At 36.5% G+C, this 16,369-nt stretch overlaps 9 protein-coding genes across 9 annotated transcripts; 6 read left to right on the top strand and 3 right to left on the bottom strand.

The window, feature by feature from the left end:
• Window positions 1-381: 381 nt before the first annotated feature.
• Window positions 382-2,943, top strand: RIX7 (putative AAA family ATPase; the record flags this gene model as incomplete). Its single annotated transcript, XM_015610823.1, has 1 exon — window positions 382-2,943. The coding sequence occupies one exon, from the start codon at window positions 382-384 to the stop codon at window positions 2,941-2,943; it is 2,562 nt and encodes an 853-aa protein (XP_015468359.1).
• Window positions 2,944-3,164: 221 nt separating this feature from the next.
• On the top strand, window positions 3,165-4,637 carry AC631_01992 (pepsin-like aspartic protease; the record flags this gene model as incomplete). The annotated part of the gene is made up of 1 exon (XM_015610822.1): window positions 3,165-4,637. The coding sequence occupies one exon, from the start codon at window positions 3,165-3,167 to the stop codon at window positions 4,635-4,637; it is 1,473 nt and encodes a 490-aa protein (XP_015468358.1).
• Window positions 4,638-5,420: 783 nt separating this feature from the next.
• On the top strand, window positions 5,421-7,055 carry AC631_01991 (uncharacterized protein; the record flags this gene model as incomplete). Its single annotated transcript, XM_015610821.1, has 1 exon — window positions 5,421-7,055. One exon carries the CDS (start codon window positions 5,421-5,423, stop codon window positions 7,053-7,055), a length of 1,635 nt encoding a protein of 544 aa, XP_015468357.1.
• A 302-nt stretch (window positions 7,056-7,357) lies between these two features.
• AC631_01990 (uncharacterized protein) lies at window positions 7,358-8,563 on the top strand (the record flags this gene model as incomplete). Its single annotated transcript, XM_015610820.1, has 1 exon — window positions 7,358-8,563. The coding sequence occupies one exon, from the start codon at window positions 7,358-7,360 to the stop codon at window positions 8,561-8,563; it is 1,206 nt and encodes a 401-aa protein (XP_015468356.1).
• Window positions 8,564-8,727: 164 nt separating this feature from the next.
• AC631_01989 (uncharacterized protein) lies at window positions 8,728-8,991 on the top strand (the record flags this gene model as incomplete). Its single annotated transcript, XM_015610819.1, has 1 exon — window positions 8,728-8,991. One exon carries the CDS (start codon window positions 8,728-8,730, stop codon window positions 8,989-8,991), a length of 264 nt encoding a protein of 87 aa, XP_015468355.1.
• A 577-nt stretch (window positions 8,992-9,568) lies between these two features.
• Window positions 9,569-10,258, bottom strand: AC631_01988 (uncharacterized protein; the record flags this gene model as incomplete). Its single annotated transcript, XM_015610818.1, has 1 exon — window positions 9,569-10,258. The coding sequence occupies one exon, from the start codon at window positions 10,256-10,258 to the stop codon at window positions 9,569-9,571; it is 690 nt and encodes a 229-aa protein (XP_015468354.1).
• A 254-nt stretch (window positions 10,259-10,512) lies between these two features.
• On the bottom strand, window positions 10,513-11,133 carry RPL39 (60S ribosomal protein eL36; the record flags this gene model as incomplete). Its single annotated transcript, XM_015610817.1, has 2 exons — window positions 10,513-10,799; window positions 11,121-11,133. 2 exons carry the CDS (start codon window positions 11,131-11,133, stop codon window positions 10,513-10,515), a joined length of 300 nt encoding a protein of 99 aa, XP_015468353.1.
• A 770-nt stretch (window positions 11,134-11,903) lies between these two features.
• Window positions 11,904-12,593, bottom strand: AC631_01986 (mitochondrial 54S ribosomal protein bL28m; the record flags this gene model as incomplete). The annotated part of the gene is made up of 1 exon (XM_015610816.1): window positions 11,904-12,593. One exon carries the CDS (start codon window positions 12,591-12,593, stop codon window positions 11,904-11,906), a length of 690 nt encoding a protein of 229 aa, XP_015468352.1.
• Window positions 12,594-13,910: 1,317 nt separating this feature from the next.
• SCH9 (serine/threonine protein kinase) lies at window positions 13,911-16,262 on the top strand (the record flags this gene model as incomplete). The annotated part of the gene is made up of 1 exon (XM_015610815.1): window positions 13,911-16,262. One exon carries the CDS (start codon window positions 13,911-13,913, stop codon window positions 16,260-16,262), a length of 2,352 nt encoding a protein of 783 aa, XP_015468351.1.
• Window positions 16,263-16,369: the final 107 nt, after the last annotated feature.

Raw genomic sequence — 16,369 nt, 5'->3', positions numbered from 1 at the left:
ATGTTTCTTTTGGTTCACGGGTTTTCTTAGATTGCTATGAGATTGCGGCACGGCCACAATTCGCTGTATTAAGGCCAAATGCTACTTTTGATCCGTAAATACGTCATATTGCAACCCGAGATTCTGAAATGTTGTTTATTTTTTGTTCTGGTAGACTTCCATCGGTTTCTCTGTCCTATTTATCGAATATATCGAATACAGATCAATGCATACCTTAGACATTGGTCATACTACAGAAAGATGTTCCGGTGGGGAAGCCGTGATGGACTTTTTTCCATCGATCATGAGAATGTGCACGTGACTTATGGCGATGGTATGAAATTTTTTTGTTTGTAGTGATGATATCTATAGATAGATACGAGGAGTTTATGGACTACAAACATGGTTAAAAAGAAGAGTGTCAGTCAAAGTTTGGATCAGAAGATATATGACCTTATCCATTCATTGCTTGAGGAAGAAACAACCGAGAACAAGAAAAAATGTGGTGAAGATGAGAGCGATCCGTTCGAGTATATAGCCTTAGCTCGAGACTTGAGAACAGGACAAGTACTTGAGTATGTACAATTAAAAGACTTCCAGATGAGGCGGATGAAGCGGGCGTCGTTGGAGAAGTCCATTGATGCGGTTTTGCAGGAGGTGAGGAATGACGAAGCCGAAGAGTTGGCGGATATTATCAAGCAGAAGGATGCGAAAGCATTGGCCGAAGCTGCGAATGCTGATAGTGATTTTGATAACGTAGATGATGCGAACTTGATGGAGGTGAAGGATACCAATTCGTTTAACAAATCAGTAGTATCATTATGGCAAACACAGTCCAAAGAGGCGACCAGTGAGCCACAAACGGGTGACAAGCCTAGTGAAGAAGCACAAGCAGACGACAAAAAGCAGAAGAAACGGACAAAGGATTCATCAAAACAGTCCTTGAAGAGACAGAAGAGTAAAATAGACCACACACCTCCTACCTCGAAATTGTCGTCTTTGGGTGGGCTTGAAAGCATCACCACTCAATTGATGGAGTTAATAGGGTTACCGATCTTACATCCGGAAATATATTTGTCTACAGGTGTAGAGGCACCTCGTGGTGTGTTATTATATGGCCCACCAGGTTGCGGAAAGACGACAATTGCAAATGCATTGGCAGGAGAATTACAAGTGCCGTTTTTGAACATATCTGCTCCTTCCGTAGTTTCGGGTATGTCTGGTGAGTCGGAAAAGAAGCTTCGTGAAATATTCGATGAAGCAAAAACATTGGCACCTTGTATTATATTCATGGACGAAATAGATGCAATAACTCCAAAAAGAGATGGTGGTGCACAAAGGGAAATGGAAAGAAGAATCGTAGCCCAATTATTAACTTTAATGGACGAATTAACATTGGATAAAACCGATGGTAAGCCTGTTGTTGTTATAGGTGCTACTAATAGACCTGATTCCTTAGATGCTGCCTTAAGAAGGGCGGGTAGATTTGATAGAGAAATATGTTTAAATGTTCCAAATGAGGATCAAAGATGCTCCATTTTGTCTACAATGACAAAGAACTTAAAGTTGCAAGAAGGTGAACATTTTAATTTTAGAGAGTTGGCTAAAATGACACCTGGTTATGTTGGAGCTGATTTGAAAAGTTTAGTTACTGCTGCAGGTATCACTGCCATAAAGAGAATCTTTGAAAGTTTAAGTGAACAAGAAGAGGAAATGCTTTTGCAAGAAGTTGAATCAATTGATATAGATCCAATGGATGTTGATAATAATGGAAATGATGAAGCTAAGAGTAATATCCAAGATGGTGCATTGAGCCCTAACAATGCATTTGTAGCTAAATTCGAAAATAAGTCTGATCTTGAAAAATTATCTACTATCCAAAGATTCTTAGTCAAGCACCCAAACCCTTTAAGTGCCGAGCAATTAGCCCCATTATGTATAAACTATTCTGATTTCTTGAATGCTATTCCAACAATACAACCGACTGCCAAAAGAGAAGGTTTTGCTACCGTTCCCGATGTTACCTGGCAACATGTTGGTGCATTGGCCCATATCAGAATGGAGTTACATATGTGTATTGTGCAGCCAATTAAAAAGCCAGAATTGTATTTGAAGGTTGGTATAAGCGCACCGTCTGGTGTATTATTGTGGGGTCCACCAGGTTGTGGTAAAACATTATTGGCCAAGGCCGTAGCTAACGAATCCCGTGCAAATTTTATCTCTATTAAGGGACCTGAATTATTAAACAAATATGTTGGTGAATCTGAAAGAGCTGTGAGGCAAGTTTTCCAAAGGGCTAAAGCATCTGTGCCATGTATCATCTTCTTTGATGAGTTGGATGCGTTGGTTCCTAAGAGAGATACTTCATTATCCGAATCTAGTTCCCGTGTTGTCAATACTTTATTGACTGAATTGGATGGTTTAAATGATAGAAAGGGTGTCTTTGTGATTGGTGCTACAAACAGACCAGATATGATCGATCCTGCTATGTTGAGACCAGGAAGATTAGACAAAACATTATATATTGAATTGCCTACAAATGATGAAAGATTCGAAATTTTGAAGACCTTAGTGAATGCCAACAATACTCCATTACACAAGGATGTTGATTTAAGAGCAGTTGCTGACGATGAAAAATGCAGAAATTTCTCCGGTGCTGATTTGTCATCGTTAGTAAGAGAAGCTGGTGTGTTAGCATTGAAAAAGAAATTCTTTCAGGGTCAACAAATAAAGGAATTAGATTCCTCAGGATTCTATGAGTCTACAGAGGGTAACGATGATGATGATATTGTAGTAACTAATGATGATTTTAAGAGAGCATTATCTAGCATTAATCCAAGTGTGAGTGATAAAGACAGATTAAAGTATGAAAGATTGAATAGGAGAATGGGGTGGAATGTAATAAGTGACACCAAAGATGAATCTGAAACAAATAAGGAGAATGGTACTTCAGATGTCGCTTAATTGTATAATAATATATGTATAGATGCAGCTTATTTATAGAATGCATACTTAATTCAACTATATGGATGTTCCAGAAAAATGCGAAACCTTGTAGTATTTAGCCGGTTGCATATTATGAAATAATCTTGTAACAATTTATGTCACACATTGATAAGTTGACCTATTATAAAAGGTGAGCATATGGCAAAGATGTCTGGAATGCCTAGCTACTACTTATAATCATGAATTTCATTATATTAATTTCAATTCTAGCATTTTTTAAAATAGCTTTTTCGCATCCTACCAGATCACTTGAAACATATTCTGTGGGGGAACAAGATTTGTTCAGTCCGATAACTGAACGAGACTCAGAAAGCAATAATGGCGGTACTATTTCATTATCTTTAAACAAGGTACAGACAGGTGTGTATGTGACTACTATAACTGTTGGAACTCCTCCCCAGTCGGTATTAGTTACTTTTGACACAGGTACATCGGATACATGGGTAAGGTTATTCAATTCAACCGATTGTAGAAATTCAGATGAGCCATGTTATATAACGGAGAAGATATTTTTTGATTCTCCTAAGTCCACGTCCTTCAAATCTTTGGATAGTGGCTTTAGCATGATATATGGTGCTGGAGAGATTAATGGAACTTGGGCTAAGGATAATTTTCAAATCGGTGGTATTGACATCAAATCGTTTCAGTTTGGTGCTGGAGATGAATCTAGAGACTTGCCTATGATATATGGTCTAGTTGGGCTAGGCTTAAAAAATTTTGAAAGCACTTATACTTTCGAATATGGAATCAAATTTAAAGTCAAAAATACTTACTATAATACGGGGAAACGTTATGTTTATGATAATTTTCCTGCAAGACTCAAGAAAGACGGGAGTATCAAAAAGAATTGCTACTCAGTGTATTATCCGAATAGTGGAAATAGCAACAGCGGAATCATATTTGGTGGTGTGGATACTGCAAAATATGATTCGCTCATCACGGTGCCTATTATTCAGAAGGCTGTTGGAGACTGGTCTGACTATAATGAAGCATCTATGTTAGCAGTTGATTTGGGTCAAGTATATGTGACATATGGCAATTATAAGCAACCTATTCTCGGGAAAAACTATCCAACATTGATTGATACACTTACATACTTGACTGTAGCCCCTGCTGCCGTTGTTGAAAACCTAGCAACTCTACTAGGTGGAAAATATTATGCAGACATATACGGAATAGTTTACAATTGCAACAATGATATCAAATTAGGATTTGAATTTAGTGGAAGTACTGTGTTTGCGCCGGCTGTCAAACTCTCCGACAAATCAGGTATTTCTTGCATTTTCCCTATCACGACGAATGAAGATGATTATATGATCCTAGGAGGAAAGTTTCTAACTCAGTTTTATACTTTCTTTGATATTGATGATCTCCAGATTTCTATTGGAAACTACAAAGAATCCAACAAAAAAACGGTACAGGCTATTGATGTAAACGAAAAAGCACCGAACACAAAGAAAGTAAAAAACTATTCCAGTACATTCAACTATTCTAAATCTGATAAGATTTCGGTCAATTATACAAGTGCCATTTATAAGAAAGGAGGTCATGGAAGTGCATCATTCTTCAATAATTTGTGGAATTCCAGCATGTATGCTTTGAGTCAAGCTTGGGCTTATTTAAGAAATTGGTTCAATAACAAATTTTCGTGATATTGTCCATAATTCAGTATTTGTACAAATATTTTCATTCTTCACTTAAAGAATCAAGTTACGTTATTCAACACCTATGTTACCATAACTGTATGACACAAACATTAACTATTAAATAGATATATTAGTTATCAAATTGTGAAATTATCAATACTGTAAACCAATAATGTAAGTCTATTAATTGCTGCAAAATTAAGTCGCGCATTAATAGGTTCTTCTAAGTTGTCTTGTTACTACTGATTGATTATGGTACTAGCAATTATCACATTTAGAGATGTAGAATCATATAATCTTAACGAAGAATTAGAATTGATGAAATTTTATTAGGCTAAATTTTGGCCAAAAATTGGTAATTGGTGTATTGTGTAGGTACTTTATGAAATGAGAGTCAATTCATAGACTCAAATGCAGCGATAGCCAAGCATCAGAGGTAAGTGAAAACAGTAAATATAAAACGTCCAAATTTATATATTACACGTATTAGCCTTCTATATTATCCTTATTAATAATCAGACATTAGGCCAATATTGAATAAGTCTTTCATAGTAGAATTTCGCTGACGATATTTGCAAATTTGAAAAACCTTTACGGATTATAGTATTCCTTCGTAAGCGTTGCTATCAGAGATAAGTTCCATTTAAAAACCTACTCAAGTCAGAAAATTCCTAACTTTAAGTATAAAAAATGATTTTTTCAAAAAAAGGTTTTGCAACAACTTTTGTTACTCAAATCTTCAAGGTGCTTTTTTTAACTTCTCCTTGTGTATTATCTTTATTAAAAATTATGGTGAAATATACGCACAACGAAGAGCTTCAGTTTAAGCTTCCCGTCGAAGAGACTTCTGCTGATCTTAATTATGCAAAGTATTTGGATGATCCAAATAACGACGATGAATTTGATGAGCTGTTTTTACGCCATGATGCTATATCACAGAAACGAGCGGGAAGCATTCAAAGTGTTACAAATATGAATCTAGGAATCTTTGGACAGGAAGATGGAATCAGTTTATTGAATGCTTTGGAAGTTAATACTGATATAACAGCTGCCGCCTTGCTTCGAGTTCACTTATTACGGGTTTTAATGACAATTTGGCTCTTCTTTCACCTTGGACTTATACACTGGTTAGAATGTTTTCAGAACATAAGAGAGCTTATTAACCAGTTCTTTTACATGCTATGTTGTGAAGCGAAAGAACAAGCCAAAAAGCTGAAATATTCAATTAAAGCTGTTGATTATGTTGTTGAGGCTGCCAATTATCGATATTTTATTATTGAGCGGTTCCCACTCGTGTTGTGTCAGTTCCTATGCAGAAATTTAATCTGCTATAGTCCGTCTGGGTTCAAGGAATTTCAAGAATCATTTCCAGCTGTTGATAAACTGATATTTCCCCAGAGTACATGCTTATTATTGAAAATCAATGACAACTTGCTTGCACCTCCACCTGATATTCCTCAGCCGTATTTGGACAGTGAAAAAGAAGTAAAAGTACCCAGTAAAAGAGAATATCAACATGTATTATCTTTGAGAAACGAATATTTCACGCAAAAGAGAACTCATCTTGCAGCAGAGAAGGTCAGATTGTTGAGCGAGATTGGCAGATTTGTTACTTGGAACAGCTTACTTTCTTCTATAAAATTCGTCGATATATACGAGAGATTTGGGTGTATATGGGATGGACATATTCTTACAGTCGAAGAAAAATTAGAAATTTTGGGTGCTTCTATATTAAATGAATTATGTTCATTCACTAATACATGTTCAAAGGATGAATTAGACCATTTGAAAAACATAATTCCCGAAATTACTTTGTTCGATATTGCAACTGGAACAAAATATATCGTACATGGAAATATTACTGAGGATTTTGGATATGAATTGGAGTTCCCTGACAGTTTGGATAGTTCAAAACCCGAAAGGAGAGTTCTAATGGTCTACCTAAGTGACGGACGTCTGAGAAAGGAATTGATGTTGAATTACGCTCGTCATGCCATAAACAAAAAGAGCTTAGATAATGGACCCAATTTTCTTACTTATACTCCAGATTTAGTAATTGTTACGGGCAAAACGTACGAAAATCCTCTTCAAACATACGGATTTGCGTGTGCTGATGAGAACAGTTCGAGATCAAAATCGCCATTACTTTACTCAAGACACGGCAGGTTTGGGTTTAACCAATTTTCTAGGTCAATTTTTAGCTATATTTCGAATAATTCGTCTTCTTTCTCGAGTGTGGAATATCCTGAACCTGCAAGGGACACTGCAAATGAACCACGCTCTGGCAGTGCTGTTACTTCAAATAAAAGTATCTCTAGCTATGTTAATCTTCCGTCAAGTCTCTTCACAAGTCTTCTGAAACGAGTTAAAAGATTAACCCCATTTGGTTCTACTTCAAATAAAGAAGTAGCGTTGGAAGAATAGATATGTTTGTAACGAAATCGTCTACCGTTGAGTAAAATTATTTTGTGTTGTTAATTTTGATACTCCGATATCCACACGATAATAAATAATCTCTAATAAATGATCAGCTTAAATCTTAGCACTAATATCTGAATTGAACACTATAAAGTATAAATATTTGTCTATAAGCCATTTGGGTTTCAACATATAAGAATAAAGCCTATAAATTATAGCTCAGAGAGTTTCAACAACTACACAAGACATAATTACTTGCTTATCTTCCTTCGTCGTTTGACAGTTACAACCAAGAGAAGAAACTAATAATGATTAAAAATGGCATAAACATTCTTCATTTGAATAACCCAAGATTATATTTGAATTGCCACCGATCAATATCTTCGTATGTTGTATTTGGCAAGCTACACTTGAAGCACAAGGAGATCAATGTCCGTCGACGTGTCTTGAGTGATAGCAATCGTTTAAACAAACAATCAATTAGAAACAAACTGACGAACGATGGTAGTGGAAATAATACGGGCGTAGGCGATAAAGCATCATCGACAAAAGCAAGCGTTTCAGAACAGTCGGAATCAAAGCAATCTGAACCAGACAAATCTGCAAAACAAGCTCTGAAACAAACCAAATGGTTAGAATCTCAAACGATAGTACCAGAGCCAAAGAAGACTGAAAGCAATGCCACAAATTTATCTAAAAACATTGAAGATGAAAAACCAACAGAGCATGGCGCATCTAAGCCAAGTGTATCCAACGTCAAGAATCAGTTAGACCAAGATGAACCTATAGAAGAAATTGAGGACCCCGATGGAATCAATAAGGATGACTTTCTCACTACTATATTTGAGAACATGGAGCCTTATATGGATACATATAACGTTTACACGCAGCTTGTTAAGGCAGGATTCAAGCCAGATCAGGCAGATGAGATAATAAATTTGTTAATAGTACAATTAAACTCAAAGCTTTCGAAATTGTCTACTAAGTATTCACAGCTATACGAATTAGAGAATGAGAGATATCTCTTCGAAAGTGCTCAACAAGAACTTAGAGTTGATATTACCAGATCGAGGGAATCGCATATTAATGAATTAATCAACTTAATTAATATTTTGGAAAGGGATTTTAATATAATATCAGACGAATTGAACAATGAATTCATTCAAATGAAGAATGACACCCAAGTGGCGATGAATGATCAGAACTCTGAAAATACTTTACATGCTAAGAAAATACGATTGAGGATCCAGGAGACGAACCATAAAATAACCACAGAGTTGAATTCTGCAATGAGATCTGAAATTGAAAGTTTGAGGTGGCATATCTCTAGATGGGGTTTAATGGCTATATTGGTGTCAGTATTTTCGGGTTGTGCAGTATTCTACATTAATAAAGTTAAGACTATGAAACGATTACAGAACACAAATGAATTTGTTCCCTTAGTTATATATGAACCGAGCGAGTACGATGAGGATGATTATCATACTGATTTAGATGAGAGTTTAATTAGTTAGTAATTACTTATATACGTGCAATATTATTCTGTATCGTTTATAGTAGTCAGCTGATTCAGATTCATCTCGAAACTTAAAAGTACTCAAATGGCAGCAATGTGAATCGATAATTTATTCTCTTCTTAAATTATCAACACAGAGCATAATCTACAATATTCAATAGTATGACATCCTCTTCAGGAGATTCAGATCCATGCCATCCGGAAGCTTGTGCCATTCAAGATTGCATACAGAAAAATAATTATAACGAATCAAAATGTTCAAAGTTAATTGACAACTTGTACTTATGCTGCAAGAAGTACTACGAGCAGAACGGCACCGATAAACAAACAACATGCTGTCCTAAATTCAACCTCTTGCAATTAAAGCTAAAGCAAAGAGAATTAGGCAAAATCGATGCTGAAACGATCGAACTGCGTAAGGGATAAGTTGAAGTCCCCAAAATAATTTTAGGACACTTGATAGGCGTAGAGTGGAGTCCCACTATAAGTGGTCTACTTATGGTTGCGCAAACGAACTAATTCTAATCTTGAGCAATAACCCGCTTAAATTAGACTGCTGTTTTTTTACATAAAGCTTAATAATGCTCATATAACTACAATCCAATACAAAACTAGATAAATGTACGTTTAGAACCGCGTAGTCAAACTATTCTCCAGAAAATGACACGACAGAACGGGGTTGGTAAAAACGATTATTCTAAGGCTTACCCGAGCACGAAAAAATCACAGAGTGATTATAGATTATATGTGGAAGAAATTCATATAAACCGTGACTCTAATGGGCGCCTAGTAAAAGACATTGTATAAAGAAGAAAAGGAAAAAAATGTTAAAAGTATCAGACGGAAAATTCTCTTAAATGGTGTTTAGATGAGATCACGAAATGCGGGTAACCGCGAGTATCTATTCTACAAGTGTACTGGACTTATACCTATTTTATTGGAAATTACTATGTATGCAACTATCTATTCTTTCGAATTACCTTCTATTTTCTTTTTATCGTAATCATGAGCATCTGGCAAATATAATTTCAAGGCTAGAAGATGTTAGTAAGAAATGCTTTCTTGAGTACTGAATAAATGAATACATACGAGATTTGTCGTCTAGCCACAATGATTGACCACTAACGTTCTTTATTGAATTATCAGCCCGAACACTCTTTTCGAATTCTTTGACGGCCGTTTCTATATCTACAGGATCGACACCCAAATCGACCAATTGCTTCCTTAAGAAGGCTATATGTAAGCCCATTTTGAAATTTCTCTTATCCTGGTCCTTTCTTTCCTGTAAGATCTGGAGATCTCTTTTTTTCCTAGCATTTAAAAAATTGGCCTGCTGGGCTTGTAGGGTTTTGAGATTGATAGCCGTGGTTTCGATATTAAGTTTCTCTAGCTTGATTCTGTTGATATAATTGTCTATGGCAAAATACGCTAATGCACACATGGCTAAGAAGGAAGTGAAGTCTTTCATAGATCTGTGGTTTTTGGTAGCAGAATCATGAAATGGTGGAGGAACCTGGCTATTTGGAGGCGTATTTGCTGGGTTTATTGGTTGTGGTGGTGATACGGTTTCATTGTAGGTTGGAGGTGTATAGTTTGGGTTACCAAAATGCAGTGGAGGAGTACTACCGTTTACATAAAACCGACGAAACGTTAAGCCTCGACAACAGTGCTTGTTTATGACTCTAGAAAACATGCGGAATCAAGTAATGGGCGCTTGGTATCAAACAGAAAGCTTTAATACAATTCACAGTAGCATTTGCTTACAGTGGTGGATGTGGAAAAAAACTTACACAAAACCGCAGAGGAGGACTTCGAATCCAAACTACAATGTAACTAGTGATACTTAAACGTAAAATATATTAAGCATTACTTAAAGAGTAATGAAAAAAATGATGATACAGGAAATGATAGCAAGTTAACAGAAAATTACGCATGAAATCATAAAGTTTAATGTCTTCTTGATTCAGCAATGACCTTATTCATTTCTTCGATCTTTCTACCGGCTCTCTTGTGGGTACCTAATCTCTTCTTAGCCAACTTCTTAGCTCTCTTTTCACCAGCGTTTCTGATCAATTCGATCAATCTTCTTTCGTATGGAGCTAAACCGGAAACTTCCTTGACGATGTTTCTAACGAATTCAGTTCTCTTGGATAAAGCACCCTTTCTGTAAGAGACCTTTGGAGCAACTTCCTTGGCGACAACCTTGTGTCCCTTGTTTAATCCAACAGCAATACCTGTAATTTGTTAGTACTTATGTCTTTTTTTCTCATTCGGTGTTGGTCTTGTCGTCATGGTCCGTATTGTAATAAATTCATATATCCAACTCATCTCGTCTTTAAATCCATGTATATCACTCTCCTTCATCTGAAAATGAATTCAAACCATTCATATCATCATTAAATTTGATTTTATCCACCTTTCTGATTTATGTCCAGTTCGTCATCTGAATTTTTCACTTCACTACATGCTGTTCATTTGGCCACAATATTTCTTAAATACATCTGACTCATGTCTTCTTCTTTCAACACCACTAATATTAAAGGCTTGTTACATACCTGATCTAGCCATTTTATCTAATTATTTATTGACTTATAAAAGATTAATCTAAGTTAAAATTTTTTATAAAATTGTCTATTGAAAATTACAGTGAGAGAGTGAAATTTTTTCGTCGGTGGTCGCATGAAAGGGCGCAAAACCGGGCAAAAATCAATGATTACATCAGCTTGAGGCAATATTACACAAAGGTGTCCTTATGGTGCGAATTTACGGCTGACACTATATACACTCATAAGGGGATACTAGTACAACGGGGAGTATATGGAGGATATCATGTGATTATTGTGACTGCTGTTTTATATAGTGGTTCCTGGTGCAGGGATTTGGGGAGAAGGAGAGGTATTATATGGGTGTATGGATTTTATAATGGGTGCTAAATCGAGTATGATGATATACTAGATATACAAGATAGTAGACATACAAGATACGGATTACAGTGAATATACAATATATGGACTATAGTAGATATACAAGATATGGAATATAATATATTAGTGAAACGGTATTAAGTTAGTAGATATACAAGATATGGACTATAATATATTAGTGAAACGGTATTAAGTTAGTAGATATACAAGATATGGACTATAATATATTAGTGAAACGGTATTAAGTTTAGTCTATGTAGATATTAGACTACTAAGGTTACGAAAATAGTCTTGAGGGTGTTAGACTGCAGCGAGGTAATGATAACGGAATATATCTAGTTGCGTGACAAATAATACACCTACAGCTTAATGATATACAAGATTGTATTAATGACTATATACATATTATTTAACTTAGGCAGACACCTTTGAAAAATCAAAGTTATAATGGTGCAACTTATCCACGATTTCCTCAGTGGTCAAGTATGTGTGGTTCAGAAGAAATTGCTTCCAGGTGATTGGGGTCCAGGTGTCTTTGCTGGCAAATTGCCATAATTCCTCGAGTAACTTATTCTTACCAACAGTGATCTGCATGCCATCTCTGTGGACGTAGTACACCTGTTGCACATTGCCATCCTTCTCCACCTTAGGTAATTTGTTGAATTCTCGCTTCTTCATGACATCATACTTCAAGTTCCATCCCTTGAATCCCATGGTCTTGACCCTAGCCGGTTTGTCCTTGAGTAAGTAGTTGTCTAATCCTCCTTCACGCGTGATTGTTCTCAAAACAGTGGTGGACACTCTGGTAGCAATAGTTTTATTCAATGTCTCCGACCACAACTTGGCCTTGACAATATTAGGCTTGTGTGCTCTCAAGTTCTTATTTTTGGCCTCGGAACACGTTTTAGATCTCTTTCTTTGTAATCCTCCGTATAATCCTCTGTTTTGACGTTTGAAGAACATCGTTTCGTAATGATAGTTTGGATATTGCTTTCTGAATAATGGAATCTTCACCCCTTCAGCAGAATCTCCTGCCTGGTATTTAGTGTCGTCGACAGGCTTTGCATATTTGGTGATCTTGTAGTATTTTTCCATCATTGGCATCGTTTGATGCATGCTTCTTATATGGCACATTGCTCCTCCGATACTCATCATCGTGCTAGGAACACTGCGTGTCACAGGGACCAATCCCTTAAACAACCCTGTGCTTAATCGGTTCATCATTGTTCGCTTGTATCCCGTTAGTATTCCCCAGGCATGTATCGACTATAAGTCTCAATGGTTTTTGACCTGAAAAATTATATCGGCACAACACTCCCACGTACGTTCGCGCAACCTGTGCAACAACTGTGCACCAACTAAACTCAAAAAACATCCATACACCATATACTGGTAAAAAAATAGCCCCGGTAGCTCTCGGGATATCCCCGGACATCTTATCTCGCAAATCGGTTTTTCCGCGTACCGAATCGTTTAATCTTAAATCTACCTCTATTATGGCCAGGCCGCATGGCCTGGCCCACCCGCAGAGGTGTTGGCCTGCAAATATGAGTGCTACATTTCGCTTGACATAGGGGTTTTATGCTGGAATATATTTCGTTAATCCTGTATTTATTGAAATTGCTATTGAAGCATTCACAAGACCAAAAAAAGAAATCGTACACTATATTAAATATAGTCCACTAATAATGGCCCACTTTTAATAAGCATTAACTATACTACAATGATTTTTTGGCATATCTTTTAAATGTACGAAAATCTAACTGTAGAGAGTATAGACACCTTAAGTACAATTCTACATAATATATATAATGGTTATTCGTATATATATGGCAATCTCGCTTGTAGTAATAAGAAACGGACTTTGCCGTGTACTGGACAAGAATCTTATCTAAATTTTTTCGCTGATGAGGTTGATAATACATTTTATATGAAAGCTATCAAATCATAAGTCAGAATAGACACTAAGCGTTGGTAAATATCTAGTAATAGACAATTCTTATTCGTATGTTAGAATCGGAAGTAAAAACAGGAAGAAAATTGGAAACCTGGTGCCTGGAGATGGTGATATACACACTTGCGAATCGCCCCTTGAGCACAACAACATTACATGGAAAAAGGATTACTAACCAAAATACACAGAGAAGGAATAAGAGACTTAATATCAAAGATAAGGCCAGCACTTATAGTTTAGTGCTTATTGACATTAAATTTGGAGTCCAAAGGACACATAAGGGTTATATATAGAGACGGGCAACACCCACTACATTCCTTATATAATATCACATTACAACACTTTACTTAGGAAAAGGGAAGGCATTTATCCCAATTTGGAGTGTTTAGATAGTGAGATCACAGACCACCGCTTTCATTTGAAATAATACTCGAAGATCATATATTGCTGCAATCAGTCTAGATTCAATGGCAGATTTTGCGAAATCCATATTTGGGTTCAGTGGCTTCCACAAGAAAGAGAACCAGACGAACTGTCTGTCGGATGAAGCATCAAAAGAAAACCAAAGACCATATCAACAGCTTCCATCACAATACCAAGAGAAAACACAGCCTTTAAGTCAGCATACCACGGGCCAGTCGCAGTTTTCTGACATGGCCAGTCACCACCCTAGCGAATCGATTACGTCGGCAAATAAAAAGTTTTTGCCCAGGGGATTGGCCAACGTTACTCCAACGACGGCTATTTCAAACCAATCGATGGCATACGGCACAACTACTAAAAACGACGGCAATACTACAAGCGAAGCATTTTTGAACCAGACGTTTAAGAATGGAAATAACAATTCCAATTCTAACTTGGGCCAAGACACACATATGGCATCTCAACAAACTAACAGAAGTCAGCATCACCAACAATCGCAGCAAGCCTCTACCGCTGCTAGTATGAATGATGACATAAGCATTGCTTCTGATCAGTATTCCAAGCAACCCGTCATCATCACCACTGATGAGACAGGTCAAAATCAACAACCTCAATCCAAAAATGGTAGTCAACCTAAGGGCAGATTGAAGGTTGCAATTATTGAGGCCAAAGATTTATTAATAAACTCGAACAATTCACAACCTTATGTTGTATGCACGTTTGAAAGTTCTGAATTTGTTACAAATGCTCCTGGATCATTTGGCAAATCTTCAAATCATTCTATAAATGGTCCTCATAATAAATTCCAGCATTTGGGGGGTGTTCCCATGGTGAAGTTTTCAGACAAAAGTGAAAAGAATAGACCTGCATTATATCAAAGACAATCATCAACTCAGCATCTCAATTTGAAGAATTTTAAAATTGGCTCCACAAATCCAATTTGGAACCACGAGGCAATCTTTGATGTAGTTGGATCTAAATCGGAATTAGATATATCGGTCTACGATGCTGCAAGTGATGACTCCTTCTTAGGGCACGTTAGAATCTTTCCTTCTACTAACAGCTCGACATCTAATAAACAAAATAATGCAGAATGGTTAGAATTGAAAACAAGAATTGTTGGAGAAAGAGTCTCTGGTTCAATCAGAGTTAATTGGGAGTACACTTCATTGGGAAAAAAACTGTACGGACCAGAGGATTTTGAAGTTTTGAGATTATTGGGTAAGGGAACTTTTGGCCAAGTTTACCAAGTTAGAAAGAATGATACTGACAGAATTTATGCTATGAAAGTTTTATCCAAGAAGGTTATTGTTAAAAAAAAGGAAATCGCACATACTATTGGAGAAAGAAATATATTAGTTAGAACATCGACGGCCGCCTCTCCCTTTGTCGTTGGATTAAAATTTTCTTTTCAAACTCCCTTGGATTTATACTTGGTCACTGATTATATGTCTGGTGGAGAATTGTTTTGGCACTTACAAAAAGAAGGAAGATTCCCAGAAGATAGGGCTAAGTTTTATATCGCCGAATTAGTCTTGGCTTTGGAACATTTACATGACAATGATATTGTATACCGTGACTTGAAACCAGAGAATATTTTACTTGATGCTAATGGACATATTGCATTATGTGACTTTGGGTTGTCAAAGGCCAATTTAAATAACGATGGTACCACCAACACTTTCTGTGGTACAACGGAATACTTAGCACCTGAAGTCTTACTTGATGAATCAGGATATACAAAAATGGTTGATTTCTGGTCGTTAGGTGTTTTGATTTTTGAAATGTGTTGCGGCTGGTCTCCATTTTATGCCGAAAATACTCAGCAAATGTACAAAAATATTGCATTTGGTAAAGTGAGATTTCCCAAAGAAGTATTAAGTATTGAGGGTCGTTCGTTTGTCAAGGGTTTATTAAACAGAAACCCTAAGCATAGATTAGGATCCACTAACGATGCAAGGGAATTAAGAGCACATCAATTCTTTCAGGATATTGACTGGCATTTGTTGAAAGCAAAGAGTATCCCACCTCCCTTCAAGCCACATTTAACTTCAGAAACTGATACATCTAATTTCGACCCTGAATTCACTTCAGAGTCTACCTCAGTATTAAAGAAACAGTTGGAATTAGCCTCCACTCCATTATCACCCGGAATTCAAGCAAATTTTAAAGGATTCACATATGTTGATGATTCAACCATGGAAGACCACTTTGGAAAATCACATAGAATGAATGCTTTCAAAGGCCCTGGGTCTTTTATTCCTGGTAACCCTGACTTACCTCCTGACGAAGACGCCATAGACGACGATCAATTTGACGAAAACGAAGAAATGGAAATCGATGAAGATCATCATATGGACGATGAAGAATTCGTTAATGGCAGGTTCGATTTATGAGCTACTAATATTCTGTTGTACTCTATGTATTTATTTTCATACCATTACGTTCATGTATTATTTTGTCATTATTAGTTGATTCAACGTTGGCCGTATACTTTTTTTAT

The sequence above is a fragment of the Debaryomyces fabryi genome, assembly GCF_001447935.2.
Source record: "Debaryomyces fabryi strain CBS 789 chromosome Unknown contig00031, whole genome shotgun sequence".
Classification (NCBI taxonomy): domain Eukaryota; kingdom Fungi; phylum Ascomycota; class Pichiomycetes; order Serinales; family Debaryomycetaceae; genus Debaryomyces; species Debaryomyces fabryi.
Note: the sequence above shows the minus strand (reverse complement) of the source record. Positions and strands in the feature narration are given on the sequence as shown.